This window comes from Mobula hypostoma, chromosome 6, assembly GCF_963921235.1.
Source record: "Mobula hypostoma chromosome 6, sMobHyp1.1, whole genome shotgun sequence".
NCBI lineage: Eukaryota > Metazoa > Chordata > Chondrichthyes > Myliobatiformes > Myliobatidae > Mobula > Mobula hypostoma.
In genome coordinates this window covers 167,571,447-167,586,024 of record NC_086102.1, presented here as the reverse complement: position 1 = coordinate 167,586,024, position 14,578 = coordinate 167,571,447, and the positions used below count along the sequence as shown (strand labels likewise).

At 41.8% G+C, this 14,578-nt stretch overlaps 1 protein-coding gene across 2 annotated transcripts in view; it reads right to left on the bottom strand.

Moving 5' to 3' along the window:
- Positions 1–14,578, bottom strand: part of bbs5 (Bardet-Biedl syndrome 5) — a 51,881-nt gene that overhangs the window by 19,872 nt on the left and 17,431 nt on the right. For both annotated transcript variants that reach the window (XM_063050113.1, XM_063050112.1), the window contains exons 3-5: positions 13,283–13,348; positions 11,460–11,509; positions 9,722–9,849 (exon numbers count right to left, since the gene is read on the bottom strand). In XM_063050113.1, the coding sequence (XP_062906183.1) occupies positions 9,722–9,849; positions 11,460–11,509; positions 13,283–13,348 (244 nt within the window). The remainder of the gene's footprint in view (positions 1–9,721; positions 9,850–11,459; positions 11,510–13,282; positions 13,349–14,578) is intronic.

Genomic DNA, 14,578 nt, shown 5'->3' with positions numbered 1-14,578 from the left:
GACTATTCCTAATCATATTATGCCTTTCCAAATGTTCATAAATCCTGCCTCTCATGATCTTTTCCATCAATTTACACCCACTGAAGTAAGACTCACTGGTCTATAATTTTCTGGGCTATATCTACTCCCTTTCTTGAATAAGGGAACAACATCTGCAACCCGCCAATCCTCTGGAACCTCTCCCATCTCCATTGATGATGCAAAATCATTGCCAGAGGCTCAGCAATCTCCTCCTCTGCCTCCCACAGTAACCTGGGGTACATCTCGTCTAGTTCCGGAGACTTACCCAACTTGATGCTTTCCAAAAGCTCCAGCACATCCCCTTTCTTAATGTCTATATGCTCAAGCTTTTCAATCTACTCTAAGTCATCCCTACAATTGCCAAGATCCTTCTTCCGGAGTGAATACTTAAGCAAAGTATTCATTAAGTATCTCTGCTATCTTTACTGGTTGCATATACACTTCTCCACTGTCACTCTTGATTTGTCCTATTCCCTCTCGTCTTATCCTCTTGCTCTTCACATACTTGTAGAATGCCTTGGAGTTTTCCTTAATCCTGCTCACCAAGGCCTTCTCATGGCCCCTTTTGGCTCTCCTGATTTCATTCCTTAGCTCCTTCCTGCTAGCCTTATAATCTTCTAGATCTCTATCATTACCTAGTTTTTTGAACCTTTCATAAGCTTTTTTTTCCTTCTTAACTAGATTTTCCACAGCCTTTGTACACCACAGTTCCTGTACCCTACCATTCTTTCCGTCTCATTGGAATGTACCTATGCAGAACACCACGCAAGTATCCCCTGAACATTTGCCACATTTTTGCTGTACATATCCCTGAGAACATCTTTTCCCAATTTATACTTCTAAGTTCCTGCATGATACCTTCATATTTCCCCTTACTCCAATTAAACACTTTCCTAACTTGTCTGTTTCTACCCCTCTCTAAAGCGATGGTAGCACCATAGTCAATTACAAAGAAAGGAAGGCAGCACCCCTTCTTCCTTAGAGGTTTGCAAAGATTCCGCATGACATTTTAAAATTCTGACAAACTTCAATAGATGTGTGGTGAAGAGTTTATTGACTGAATGCATCATGGCCTGGTATGGAAACGTCAATGCCCTTGAAAGGAAAATCCTTCAAAAAGTAGTGGATATGGCCCAGTCCATCACAGGTAAAGCCCTCCCCACCACTGTGCACATATATAACCATATAACAATTACAGCATGGAAACAGGCCATCCAAACGGAGTGCTGTCCCTGGATAGCAGCATCCATCATCAAGGAGCCCCACTACTCAGACAAAGCGCTCTACTTGATGCTGTCATCAGGAAGAAGGTACAGGAGCCTTAGGACTCACACCACCAGGTTCAGGAACAGTCATTATCCCTCCACCATCAGGTTCTTGAACCAATGGGGATAACTTCACTCGCCTCATCACTGAACTGTTCCGACAACCATAGAAACCATAGAAAACTACAGCACAGAAACAGGCCCTTTGGCCCTTCTTGGCTGTGCCAAACCATTTTCTGCCTAGTCCCACTGACCTGCACACGGACCATATCCCTCCATACACCTCCCATCCATGTATCTGTCCAATTTATTCTTAAATGTTAAAAAAGAACCTGCATTTACCATCTCATCTGGCAGCTCATTCCATATTCCCACCACTCTCTGTGTGAAGAAGCCCCCCCTAATGTTCCCTTTAAACTTTTCCCCCCTCACTCTTAACCCATGCCCTCTGGTATCTTTCTCCCCTTGCCTCAGTGGAAAAAGCCTGCTTGCATTCACTCTATCTATACCCATCATAATTTTATATACCTCTATCAAATCTCCCCTCATTCTTCTACTCTCCAGGGAATAAAGTCCTAACCTATTCAACCTTTCTCTGTAACTGAGTTTCTCAAGTCCCGGCAACATCCTTGTAAACCTTCTCTGCACTCTTTCAACCTTATTTATATCCTTCCTGTAATTTGGTGACCAAAACTGAACACAATACTCCAGATTTGGCCTCACCAATGCCTTATACAACCTCATCATAACATTCCAGCTCTTATACTCAATACTTTGATTAATAAAGGCCAATGTACCAAAAGCTCTCTTTACAACCCTATCTACCTGTGACGCCACTTTTAGGGAATTTTGTATCTGTATTCCCAGATCCCTCTGTTCTACTGCACTCCTCAGTGCCTTACCATTAACCCTGTATGTTCTACCTTGGATTGTTCTTCCAACGTGCAATACCTCACACTTGTCTGTATTAAACTCCATCTGCCATTTTTCAGCCCATTTTTCCAGCTGGTCCAAGTCCCTCTGCAGGCTCTGAAAACCTTCCTCACTGTCTATTACACCTCCAATCTTTGTATCATCAGCAAATTTGCTGATCCAATTTACCACATTATCATCCAGATCATTGATATAGATGACAAATAACAATGGACCCAGCACTGATCCCTATGGCAGACCACTAGTCACAGGCCTCCACTCAGAGAAGCAATTCTCTACTACCGCTCTTTGGCTTCTTCCATTGAGCCAATGCCTAATCCAATTTACCACCTCTCCATGTATACCTAGCGACTGAATTTTCCTAACCTCCCATGCGGGACCCTGTCAAAGGCCTTACTGAAGTCCATGCAGACAATATCCACTGCCTTCCCTTCATCCACTTTCCTGGTAACCTCCTCGAAAAACTTCAATAGATTGGTCAAACATGACCTACCACGCACAAAGCCATGTTGACTCTCCCTAATAAGTCCCTGTCTATCCAAATGCTTGTAGATTCTGTCTCTTAGTACTCCCTCCAATAACTTACCTACTACCGACGGTAAACTTACCGGCCTATAATTTCCTGGATTACTCTTCGATCCTTTTTTAAACAACAGAACAACACGAGCCACTCTCCAATCCTCCGGCACCTCACCTGTAGACAGCGACATTTTAAATATTTCTGCCAGGGCCCCCGCAATTTCAACACTAGTCTCCTTCAAGGTCCAAGGGAACACCCTGTCCGGTCCCGGGGATTTATCCACTTTAATTTTCCTCAAGACAGCAAGCACCTCCTCCTTTTCAATCTGTACAGTTTCCATGATCTCACTACTTTTTCATGGACGACTCATCTCATGCTCTCTATATTTATTATTATTATTTCTCTTTTGTATTTGTAAAGTTTGTTGTCTCATGCACATTGGTTGTTCATCCATCCTTTTGGGTGTGGTCTTTCATTAATTTTATTGGTTTTTTGGATTGACTGTGTATGATTGCAAGAAAAAGAATCTCAGAGTTGTATATAGTGACACATATGCACTTTGGCTATAAATTTACTTTGAATTTTGAAGTATAATGTGTGTAGATGAGAACTAGCACAGGCTAAGTGATAGCATTATGAAAGCAGGAGTTGGGAGCTTGTTAAATAAAATAGGAGTGATGATGAGATTTTTTTTCCACTAAGATACCAAAGAACAGTATTCAAATGTACAGAAAGCCACTCACCAATAATATAATGCATGGCAGACAGGACATACAATAGCACAAATTATAAATAATGGAGATTGTGAGCTGAGGTGCCAGGCTGGAAGAGTTTACAGATGAGAGTCAAGTAGAAATTTGTAAATAAGGATCATCATCTTATTACAATTCAATAGATATGAGGAAGCCAATATCTTAAGTAAGTCCAAAAAGGTAAACAGGACATGATACATTTAGAACATGGATGCAAGATCTTGGATTAGTTGTTATTATGGTGAGAGTGTGGAAAATTAACGGGAAGATGCAGAGAATTTTAAATAGAAGACATCTTTCAAGTGGTGGTAGAAAGAGTACAGGTAATATAGTTCAGATAGAAAAATGGAGTTATGAAAATAAAATTATTTTCCATTAGCAAAAAACATATCTGAATCAATAGTCAATGTGTATTGTTATAAAATTTGGAACACAAGCAAAGTCAGATTTATTATCATATGCACAAGTATTGTGAGGTATAGGAACAATGAAATATTGGCTTGCAGCAGTACTATAAACATGTAGATTCAGACAACACACATAAGTTTTTCATATTCCAGAAAATGTTGAAAGTGAGGTTTCGCAGGGATCACTTTTGGGGCTACTGCTGTTTTTAACTTACATTAATGATTTGAGTGGATAAGCACATAACAAATAAACTAGTAAGGTTTGCAGATTACACAAAATTAAAGGGACAGGTTGATAAAATTCGGGCAGCAGTATCAATCCAGTCTGATCTAAACAAAATCCAGATGAGGGAAGATAAATGGCAGATGAAATTTAATGTATCAATGTAAAATATTACATATAGGAAATAGAAATATAGATACAAATATACTATGGGGTTGGGGTCTTGAGTTAGAAAGTGCACTGTTTGAGAAGGATTTGGGCGTCCTGGGAGACTCATCACTATCAACATCGAGACAATGCACAGAAGCGATTAGGAAGGCGAACTGAATGTTGGGCTATCTAATGCGCTCAGTGGAGTTCAAGCCTAGAGATGTTCTCCTTAAGCTGTATAATGTACTTGTGAGGTCACACCTTGAGTACTGAGAACAATTTTGGTGTCCATATCAGAGAAGGGCGACTTGACTCACTCCAGGTCTGTAGGGTATGAGCTATGTAGAAAGACTGAAAGAATTACATCTTTTTAGCCTAAGTTATCATAGAATGAGAGGAGACATTGTAGAAGTGCTCAAAATCATTAAGGGTATACGTAAAGTGGATGCCAGCTGCTACTTAAAAATTAATCTATCATCAAGGACACAGGCCCATAGGTGGAGACTGGTTAAAGGGAGATTTATTTTACTTTACTTACTTTACTTTATTGTCGCCAAACAATTGATACTAGAGCGTACAATCATCACAGTGATATTTAATTCTGCACTTCGCGCTCTCTGAAGTACAACTCGATAGTAAATATTAAAAATTTAAATTATAAATCATAAATAGAAAATAGAAAAGGGAAAGTAAGGTAGTGGAAAAAAAAAACTGAGAGGCAGATCCACACATTTGGAGGGTACGGCCCAGATCTGGGTCAGGATCCGTTCAGCAGTCTTATCACAGTTGGAAAGAATCTGGCTGCACGAGTCTTCAAACTCTTGAGCCTTCTCCCAGAGGGAAGAGGGACGAAAAGTGTGTTGGTTGGGTGGGCCATGTCCTTGATTATCCTGGTAGCACTGCTCCAACAGCGTGCGGTGTAAAGTGAGTCCAAGGACGAAAGATTGGTTTGTGCGGTGTGTTGGGCTGTGTTCATAATCTTCTGCAGCTTCTTCCGGTCTTGGACAGGACAATTTCCATACCAGCTTGTGATGCACCCTAGAAGAATGCTTTCTACGGTGCATCTATAAAAATTAATGAAGGTTTTAGGGGACAGGCCAAATTTCTTTAGCTTTCTCAGGAAGTAGAGGCGCTGGTGGGCCTTCTTGGCAGCGGACTCTGCTTGGTTGGACCAAGTCAGGTCATTTGTGATATTGACCCCGAGGAACTTAAAGCTTTTGACCTGTTCCACTTGCGCACCACTGATGTAAATGGAGTCGTGCAGTCCGCTACTCCTTCTGAAGTCAACAACCAATTTCTTCATCTTGCTGACGTTGAGGGATAGGTTATCGTCTTCGCACCATGCCACCAGGTTCTTAATTTCCTCTCTGTACTCAAATTCATCATTACCTGAGATACGGCCTACAATCGTGGTGTCATCAGCAAACTTATATATTGAGTTCGATGGAAATTTGGTTACACAATCATGGGTGTACAGTGAGTACAGCAGGGGGCTGAGTACACAGCCTTGTGGGGCACTGGTCCTCTGAGTGATTGTAGAGGAGAGCTTGTCCCCTATTTTTACAGCCTGGGTCCTGTCTGTGAGGAAGTTGAAGATCCAGCTGCAGATCTGAGTGCTAAGGCCCAGGTTCCAGAGCTTAAGAATCAGTTTATTTGGAATGATGGTATTAATCGCAGAGCTGTAGTCAATGAAAAGGAGCCTTACATATGCGTCTTTATTCTCCAGGTGTTCTAAGGAGGAATGTAGGGCCAGAGAGATGGCATCTGCCGTTGACCTGTTGCTCCGGTAGGCGAATTGCAAAGCGTCGAGGTTAACCGGTAGGCTGTGGTTGATGTGTGTCATAACCAATCGCTCGAAGCACTTCATAGCAATTGATGTCAGAGCCACAGGTCGATAGTCATTCAAGCATGTCACCTTGCTCTTCTTTGGCACCGGGATTATCGTTGCCTTCTTAAAACACGAGGGGATCTTAGACTGAAGCAAGGAGCAGTTGAGGATGTCAGTAAACACTCCAGCTAGCTTGCTTGCACAGGCCCGGAGAACCTGTCCCGGGACGCCATCTGGGACGCCTTCCTTGGATTTATCTTCAGGAAGGCCCTTTTAATGTCCTCCTTGGTGACGATGAATCTCGATGCCACCAGGTCCGGTTCATCCGGAGGGAGCGGGACACTCCTCTTCTGTTCGAGTCGCGTAGAATACGTTAAGTTCGTCAGGAAGAGAAGTGCCACAGTTATTGATATTCCCAGCCTTTTCTTTGCGCCCAGTGATCTCATTTAGACCCTGCCATAGTCTACCGGCATCCCTCTGGTTAGCCTGGGCTTCCAACTTGGCTCGATATTGCCTCTTGGTGCCCTTAATGGCTTTCTGGAGTTCATGCCTGGATGCCGTGTACCGACTGGTATCCCTGGACATAAAAGCCGCAGCTCTAGCTTTCAAAAAGGACTTGACCTCATAACTCATCCAAGGTTTCAGGTTAGGGAATACCCGGATCATCTTGCGAGACACACAGTCCTCCGTGCATTTCCAGATAAAGTCCGTGACAGCTGAGGCATACTCATCGAGGTTAGCTGCCGAGTCCTTGAATACTAACCAGTCCACCAATTCAAAGCAGTCACGGAGAACCTTATCCGTTTCCTCCGTCCAACGCGACACTACTTTTGACACCGTGACCTCCCGCTCCAGTTTCTGTTTGTAAGCCAGGAGGAGGAGTATGGCCTGATGGTCCGATTTTCCGAAGTGAGGTCGTGGGAAGGAACGGTAAGCATCTTTGACTGCTGTGCAGCAGTGGTCAAGTATGTTCGGGCCTCTAGTGGGGCAGAAGACATGTTGGTATAACTTTGGCAGCGCCTTTCTGAGGTTGGCCTGGTTAAAGTCCCCGGCTGTAATGAGCAAAGCCTCTGGATACCTGGTCTCACGTTCACTGATGTTGACATACAGTATGTTCAGAGCACACTCCACGTCCACCTGGGGGTGAATGCAGACTGCCGTCAGTATGACCAAGGTGAATTCCCGTGGCAGATAGTAGGGACGACACTTCATTGACAGGTGTTCCAGGTCCGGGCTGCAGGAGCTTGTCAGTACCACTGTGTCCGAGCACCACGCAGTGTTGATTAGTAGGCAGACACCACCTCCCTCGTCTTGCCCGAAGTCGCCGTGTGGTCCATCCGATGGATCGAAAATCTCTCTGGTCAGATGGCACAGTCGGGGGTGGCAGGGGAGAGCCAGGTCTCAGTGAAACGGAATACACAGCAGTTCTGCATCTCCCTGCAGTAAATGAGTCTCCCTTTAAGATCATCCACCTTGTTCTCTATGGCTTGCATACTAGCTAGTAGGATGGTGGGCATAGGGATCCTGTAGCCCCTCAGCTTCAATCTGACCAGCAGTCCAGCTCTTTTCCCATGCTTCCTCAGTAAATAGTGCATCTTTCCAGGTTTCCATTGATGCAGTGTGTTGTTGGCAGCTCTTTGAGGTTGGTGGACGCGTCCCGCAGGGATCGATCGGCAGGTCACGTCGTCGGGCACTCCGGGTCAAACCAAGTGATGGGGGAGGCTCCGCTGCCACTTCTAGCTGCCAGAGGCCCGGGCTGTCGATTGGGTCAGGCCCTGAAGCTGACACTTAATCCCGGAGGGCCGGGCTCCTGGCTGAAACAAGTCTGTGAGCTGAGTCACAGTTGCAGAAGCCTCCACTCCAGTCGAGCCTCGGGCTCAATTTCCGAGGTCAGTGGCGGAGGCCTCATTTCTGGCAGCTGTGGATGGCCACCAACGGGGCTTTATGGTGGTTGCTCCGGGGAAGCGTCTGGGGCACCTTGAGGTCTCCAACATCACTTCTGCGTGGTTGTCTGCTCCAGAGAGGTGCTGGTTGGAATGGGCAACGTCTCCAAGCTCTCCGGCAGGGTAGCAAGCCGCAGGTCTCCGGGAACGTGGTGGGCCTCGCACCAGGCCTCTCTGGTCGGCTCCAGGTGCGGTCTGGAGTTGAAGAAGCAATTCTGGTGCGGTGATCTCCAGCTGGGTCAGTAGCTTCACCAGGGTGTTGTTGATCTTGCTAGATGTAGCAGATTGGAGGTTTAGAAGGGTTTCTCGGGTATAGGATAGTGTAGAGGGCAGTTTGCTCGGGAGAGCACGCGCAGAGTCGCCAGATACCGGCGCCATCTTGAAACATTTCAGACTAACTTCAGGAAGCATTACTTTACACAGCGAGTTGTGGACACATGGAACAAACTATCGAGTTGTGTAGTTGAGAGTAGTACCTTAAAGACTTTCAAATCTAAACTCAATAGTTATTTCAACACACTATGCGAATAGGAATTTGGCAAGCTTTGTTGGGCTGAATGATCTGTTCTTGTCAAAAACTTTCTAATGTTCTAATATTCAAATTTTTAAAAAATCACTAACATTTACTTCCCCAATTTTCAACAGGCATTATTTATGAAGCAGTAACCTTTTAGCATTAATATCGCCAGTAGCTTTTATGAATGCTATAAAAGTTGAAGAATGCTTAGCATCTTCTTGGGTTTAGTACATCACTGGCTGGGTCATGTAGTTACATTGAGGTACACACTACACAAACAGACCATGAGGAATAACAAGTCCACATTGGTATTTATATCCTAGAGTCTCTTCCCATTTTTTAAAAATCTGAATCAGTGAACACGATCCTCTTATTCTTTTCTCACTTGTATGCTTGCCCCATCTTCTCTTCAATGAATCAACACTATTCTCCTCAATCACTCACGTTTAATGTAAGTCTCACATTCTCACCACTCTTAGTGTAGTTACCTAGGAACTCCTTGTAAGATATCTAATTGACTATCTTTTACTGATATCATCTAATTATGCTCTTCCTCATAGATGAGACAAAAAATATCCCTGTACACATCCTATCAGTACTTATTCATGTAGTGCTTTTCTATAGCCTCCAGTAAATCAAATTGCACTAGGTACACCAGGTACACAAGTATTCTACATTATCAGCAGTTCCTGAAGAGTTCAGGGTGTGGGAGTCATAAAATGAAATTTTCAAATGTCAGAAAATCCACTTTTTTTTAAAACAAAGTGGATATGTTGTGAAGTTACTACTTTGAAAGATTTGCAGGGAATACTTCAATTGAATACCCCTTTAAATCATGTTCAGCTGAAATAAGCATTAAAAGGAAAAAAATTACAGCAATATAAATAATAGGAATCAAAATACAAAAAGAAGCAAATCATAAATAAAAACAGAAAATGCTGGAAATACTCAGCAGATCAGGCAGCATCTAAGCAGAGATTACTTATAACCATAACTTAAAAAGGTAAAGAACAAATCCTGAATATGAACATTCGAAATATAAATAAGGCCTTAATAAACATGATAGATTTGAAGAATAAAGCAGAAACTAAATTCAAAACTGATCTGCTGACATGGCTTACTTTATTTCATCTTAATTTAATGTAATCCATTGAAATATTACCTGTGTACAGCAATAACAGTGGTGAATAGCCGAGGACTTCCTGGAACAACACTGGTAAAAATGAACTCAAATCGTGTGTTGTTGCTTTTAGTCAGGATGTAAAGTGCTTCAGTTTGACCACGGAGTTTCTGTAAAGTCACATTTTAAAATCAATATATTTAGTCATATACTGAAGTATCACCTGATGGTTCAGTGGGCAATTGCACTCCACAGTATGGGAATGAGCTAGCCTAAAACAACTTAATTTATATAGCATGCCAACCGAGCATGGAAAGTCCATTTGCAAATGTTAAAATTACTGATACCAATATAATCAAGGAAAAATTAGATTAGATTACCAAACACTTGACTACTGGTATGTTTCAAAGTGCATCTTAAAGAAGAGGGATAGAGAAGAGGAGGTGGAATGAATTCAAGAACGTAAAAGGCATTGCTACTAATAGTGCAGCAAATATATTGGAAAATGCTCAGCAACCAGAACTGGAGAGCACAGACGTTTCAAAGGATTATAGAGTTGTCAGAGATTAAAGAAATGGTGCTGGGGAAATGAAAAAAGTTCCTAAATCTGATGGAACAGAGACAAGTAACTGCTGTACTTTCTCTTTTGGGCCAAAGGTGTTTAGCTTTTGTTGAAATAAGCTTGCATTTTTTGTAACATTCATTCAGTTGACTAAATTAGATAAAATACCTCAATCAACAGGTTATCATTCAGCTTATACTAGCTGAAATTAACTTTCAACAGTATTACTTTCAGATAGTTCACATTACAGGTGGGAAACATTCAAAACACAAATGTAATTACATGCAGTGCTTAGTTTGGTATAAGGAGATCCAACCAATCCAATCAGCTCCCACAAATTCAAAAACCTAAAAGATCTTCATTAGGTCTTTGTATTTTAATGGTCACACAGTAACACAAAAACACGGAGTCAATTCATACACATATGAACTCATTCGTAAGGCCAGTGATGTTGTGGGGATGGAACTGGACTCTCTGACGGGGGTGTCTGAAAAGAGGATGCTGTCCAAGTTGCATGCCATCTTGGACAATGTCTCCCCTCCACAACATAATGTACTGGTTGGGCACAGGAGTACATTCAGCCAGAGATTCATTCCTCTGAGATGCAACACAGAGCATCATAGGAAGTCATTCCTGCCTGTGGCCATCACACTTTACAACTCCTCCCTTGGAGGGTCAGACACCCCGAGCCAATAGGCTGGTCCTGGACTTATTTCCTGGCATAATTTACATATTACTATTTAACTATTTATGGTTTTATTATTACTATTTAATTATTTATGGTGCAACTGTAACGAAAACCAATTTCCCCCAGGATCAATAAAGTATGACTATGACTATGACATAAGCAAGATCATCCAGCTTTTATAGCTTCAACCTAATTTTTTTCTAACCTTTCAAATTTATCAAAAAGAATATAATGCAATTGCTTCAAAAATTCAAAACATAGAAATTCACAAAAATTCAAATCACCTTGAGCAAAATTTCAGCATCAAGTTCAGGGACTTCGTAGCACTGAAATCACTGATTTACAAAGTGATCAACTCATAACTAGTGAACACTCCTAGCACTTTATCATAAGCATTTTTCCCCTTTGATTACACTTCCAACCTTAGTTTTTTTAAGAAGGAATATAACCTGTGCAACATGATGAACCAAAAGAGAAGTTATAATGATGACAAATGGTCTTTAAAATTGTAAGATTTTAAAATTGCTTACTGAATTAGCAGTTCTGGTCGTGATGTTTATAATACAGTTGTAGCCAACAGCTGAAAGAGAAAAATATTGAAGAAAATAAGTCCTGATGAAGGATCTTGGCCAGAAACATCAACTGTTTATTCATTTCCATAGATGCTGCCTGACCTGCTGAGTTCCTCCAGCATTTTGTGTGTGTTACTCTGGATTTCCAGCATCTACAAAATCTCTTGTGTTTACATTTAAACATGTTGTATGTTTTACTTAAGAATACATGAAGAAAAAATAGGTAGAAGACATTTTCTAAACCATCATCAATATGCAACACACTGTAGTTAAACTTCCATCAACAATTTGTTATTTGTTCTAACACAACATTCAGTTTCACCCCTTCTGAGTGGTGTTGGAACAACCACCTTGCATTCAACCTAAGTAAAACTAAGGAATTGATTGTGGACTTCAGGAAAGGGAAGTTGGGAGTACATAGACCAGTCCTCATCAAGAGGTTAGCAGTGGAAAGGATGAGCATCATTAGGGTCCTGGGTGTTAACATATTGGAAGATATATCCAGGGCCCAACATATTAATGCAATTACAAGTGGAGAACATTCTGACCGGTTGCATTTGGTATGGGGGCACCAGTGCACAGGATCGGGAAAAAGTACAGAGGGTTGTAAAGTCAGCAAGCTTCATTATAGACACTAGGCCCCCCCCCCCCACCATCAAGGACATCTTCAAAAGGCAATGCCTCAAGGACACATTCATCATGAAGGACCATCACTATCCATGATATGTTCTCTTCTCTTCTCATGGAGGAAGTATAGGAACTTGAAAGCACACACTTAAAGTTTTGGATCATAGAACACAGAACAGTACAGCACAGTATATAGACCCTTGGGCACTCAATATTGTGTTGATCCTTTAACCTATTCAAAGATCAATCTAATTCTTCTCTTCTACATTGGCCTCCAATTTTCTATCAACCATATGCCCATCGAAGAGTCTCTTAAATGTCCCTGTGGAGCCGCCTCTACAACCGCACCTAGCAGCGTGTTCCATGCACCCACTACTATCTGTAAAAAATCTACCCCTGACATCCTCCTAACACCCTAAAGTTATGCCCTTGCATATTAGCTATTTTCACCCTGGGGAAAAGGTCTCTAGCTGTCCATTCTATCTACCATAATATACACCTCTATCGTTATCTCTCATTCTCCTTCTCTGCAAAGAGAAAAGCCCTAGCTTGCTTAATCTACCCTCAAAAGACATGCTTTCTATCCCTGGCAGCATCCTGGGAAATCTCTTCTGCAGTCTAAGCTTCATTCCTATAATGAGGTGACCAGAACAGAACACAATATTCCAAGTGTGACCTAACCAGAGTTTTAAATTTACCTTGTGGCTCTTGAGCTCAATCTCACAACTAATGAAGGCCAACACACCATGTGCCTTAACCTCCCTATCAACTTGCACTGAAACTTTGGGGGAATCTATAGAAGTGTACTCCAGATTCTTCTGTTCCTCCACACTTTGTTTAAGAGTAACACATCATGACCTTCATGGAATGCCACTTTGAACATTTTTTGCAAACGGTAATTTGTGAAATTGCATTTAATTCCTGTTTTTTAATTCAGTGGATCCTTTCAAACTATCTCCTTACATGTCACATGAATGACATCAATTTCTATCTTTAAAAGCACTATAAAAAATCTCACTACAGCTTCTGCAGCTCTATCTAATAGGCAACCCCACTTAATCAGTATTTAATTACTTTTTACTAAACAATAGCCTTGGGTTAATTTGAAAATTTACTTTGCTAATAGCCAGATTTCTTAATGAAGCTTCACTTACATAAATTTACTCGTGGAATAGCCAGTGAATGCCAGATAATTCGCAGATTAGACACAAGCAGTCTACCTGGAAAAGAAAATTAGCAACTAATTAGCAAAATTAGCAGATTGATTTAAAAATACTTCAAGCTGGAAAATAGGCAGCAAGATAAGCTGCTTTGCATCATTTATTGGAAGTCACTTTGTAAAACTTTGATTAAATAACAATGATTTGAAACAAGTAAACCTTTAAACCTTTCCTATTCATTTACCTGTTCAAATGTCTTAAAGTGCTCAACTGTACCTACCTCTATCATTTTGATGGCTCATTTCATATATCCACCACCTTCCATAGAAAGAAACATAGAAACCTACAGCTGCAAGCTTTGATCATCTTCCTCGCTGTCCACTACACCTCCAATCTTGGTGTCATCCGCAAATCTGCTGACTTATTTTACCACAGTATCATTCAGAATGCTGATATAGATGACAAACAACAGAGCCAGCACCGATCCCTGTGGCAGACCACTAGTCACAGGTCTTCAGTCAGAGAGGCAACCGTCTACTACCACTCTCTGGCTTCTTCTAACAAAGCCAATGTCTAATCCAATTTACTACCTCATCTTGAATGTCAAGTGACTTAACCTTCTTGACCAACCTCCCATGCAGGACTTGTCAAAGGCCTTGCTAAAGTCCATGCCTTGCCTTCATCAATTTTCCTGGTAACTTCCTCAAAAAACTCTAAGATTGGTTAGAAACAACCCATCACCCACAAAGCCATGTTGACTATCCCTAATCAGTCTTTGTCTATCCAAATACTTATATATCCAGTCCCTTGTTATACCTTCCAATAACTTACCCACTACTGATGCCAGGCTCACCATAGACCATAAGACCATATGATATAGGAGCAGAATTCGGCCATTTGGCAGTGAGTCTGCTCCGCCATTTCATCATTTTTCATCTCAGCCTCAATCTCCTGCCTTCTCCCTCGTAACCCTTCATTCCCTGACCATTCAAGAATCTATCAACCTCTGCCTTAAAATATAAAAACTTGCATCTACAGCTGCCTGTGGCAACAAGATCCACAGATTCACCACTCTCTGGCTAAAGAAATTCTTCTTCATCTCCGTTCTAAAAAGGACACTCCTGTATTCTGAGGCTGTGTCCTCTGGTCTCAGACTCTCCCACTATAGGAACCATGCTCTCCACATCCACTCTATCAAGGCCTTTCGCCATTTGATAGGTTTCAATGAGACCACTCTTCATTCTTTAGAATTCTAGTGAATACAGGCCCAGAGCCAAATGTTCTTCATAT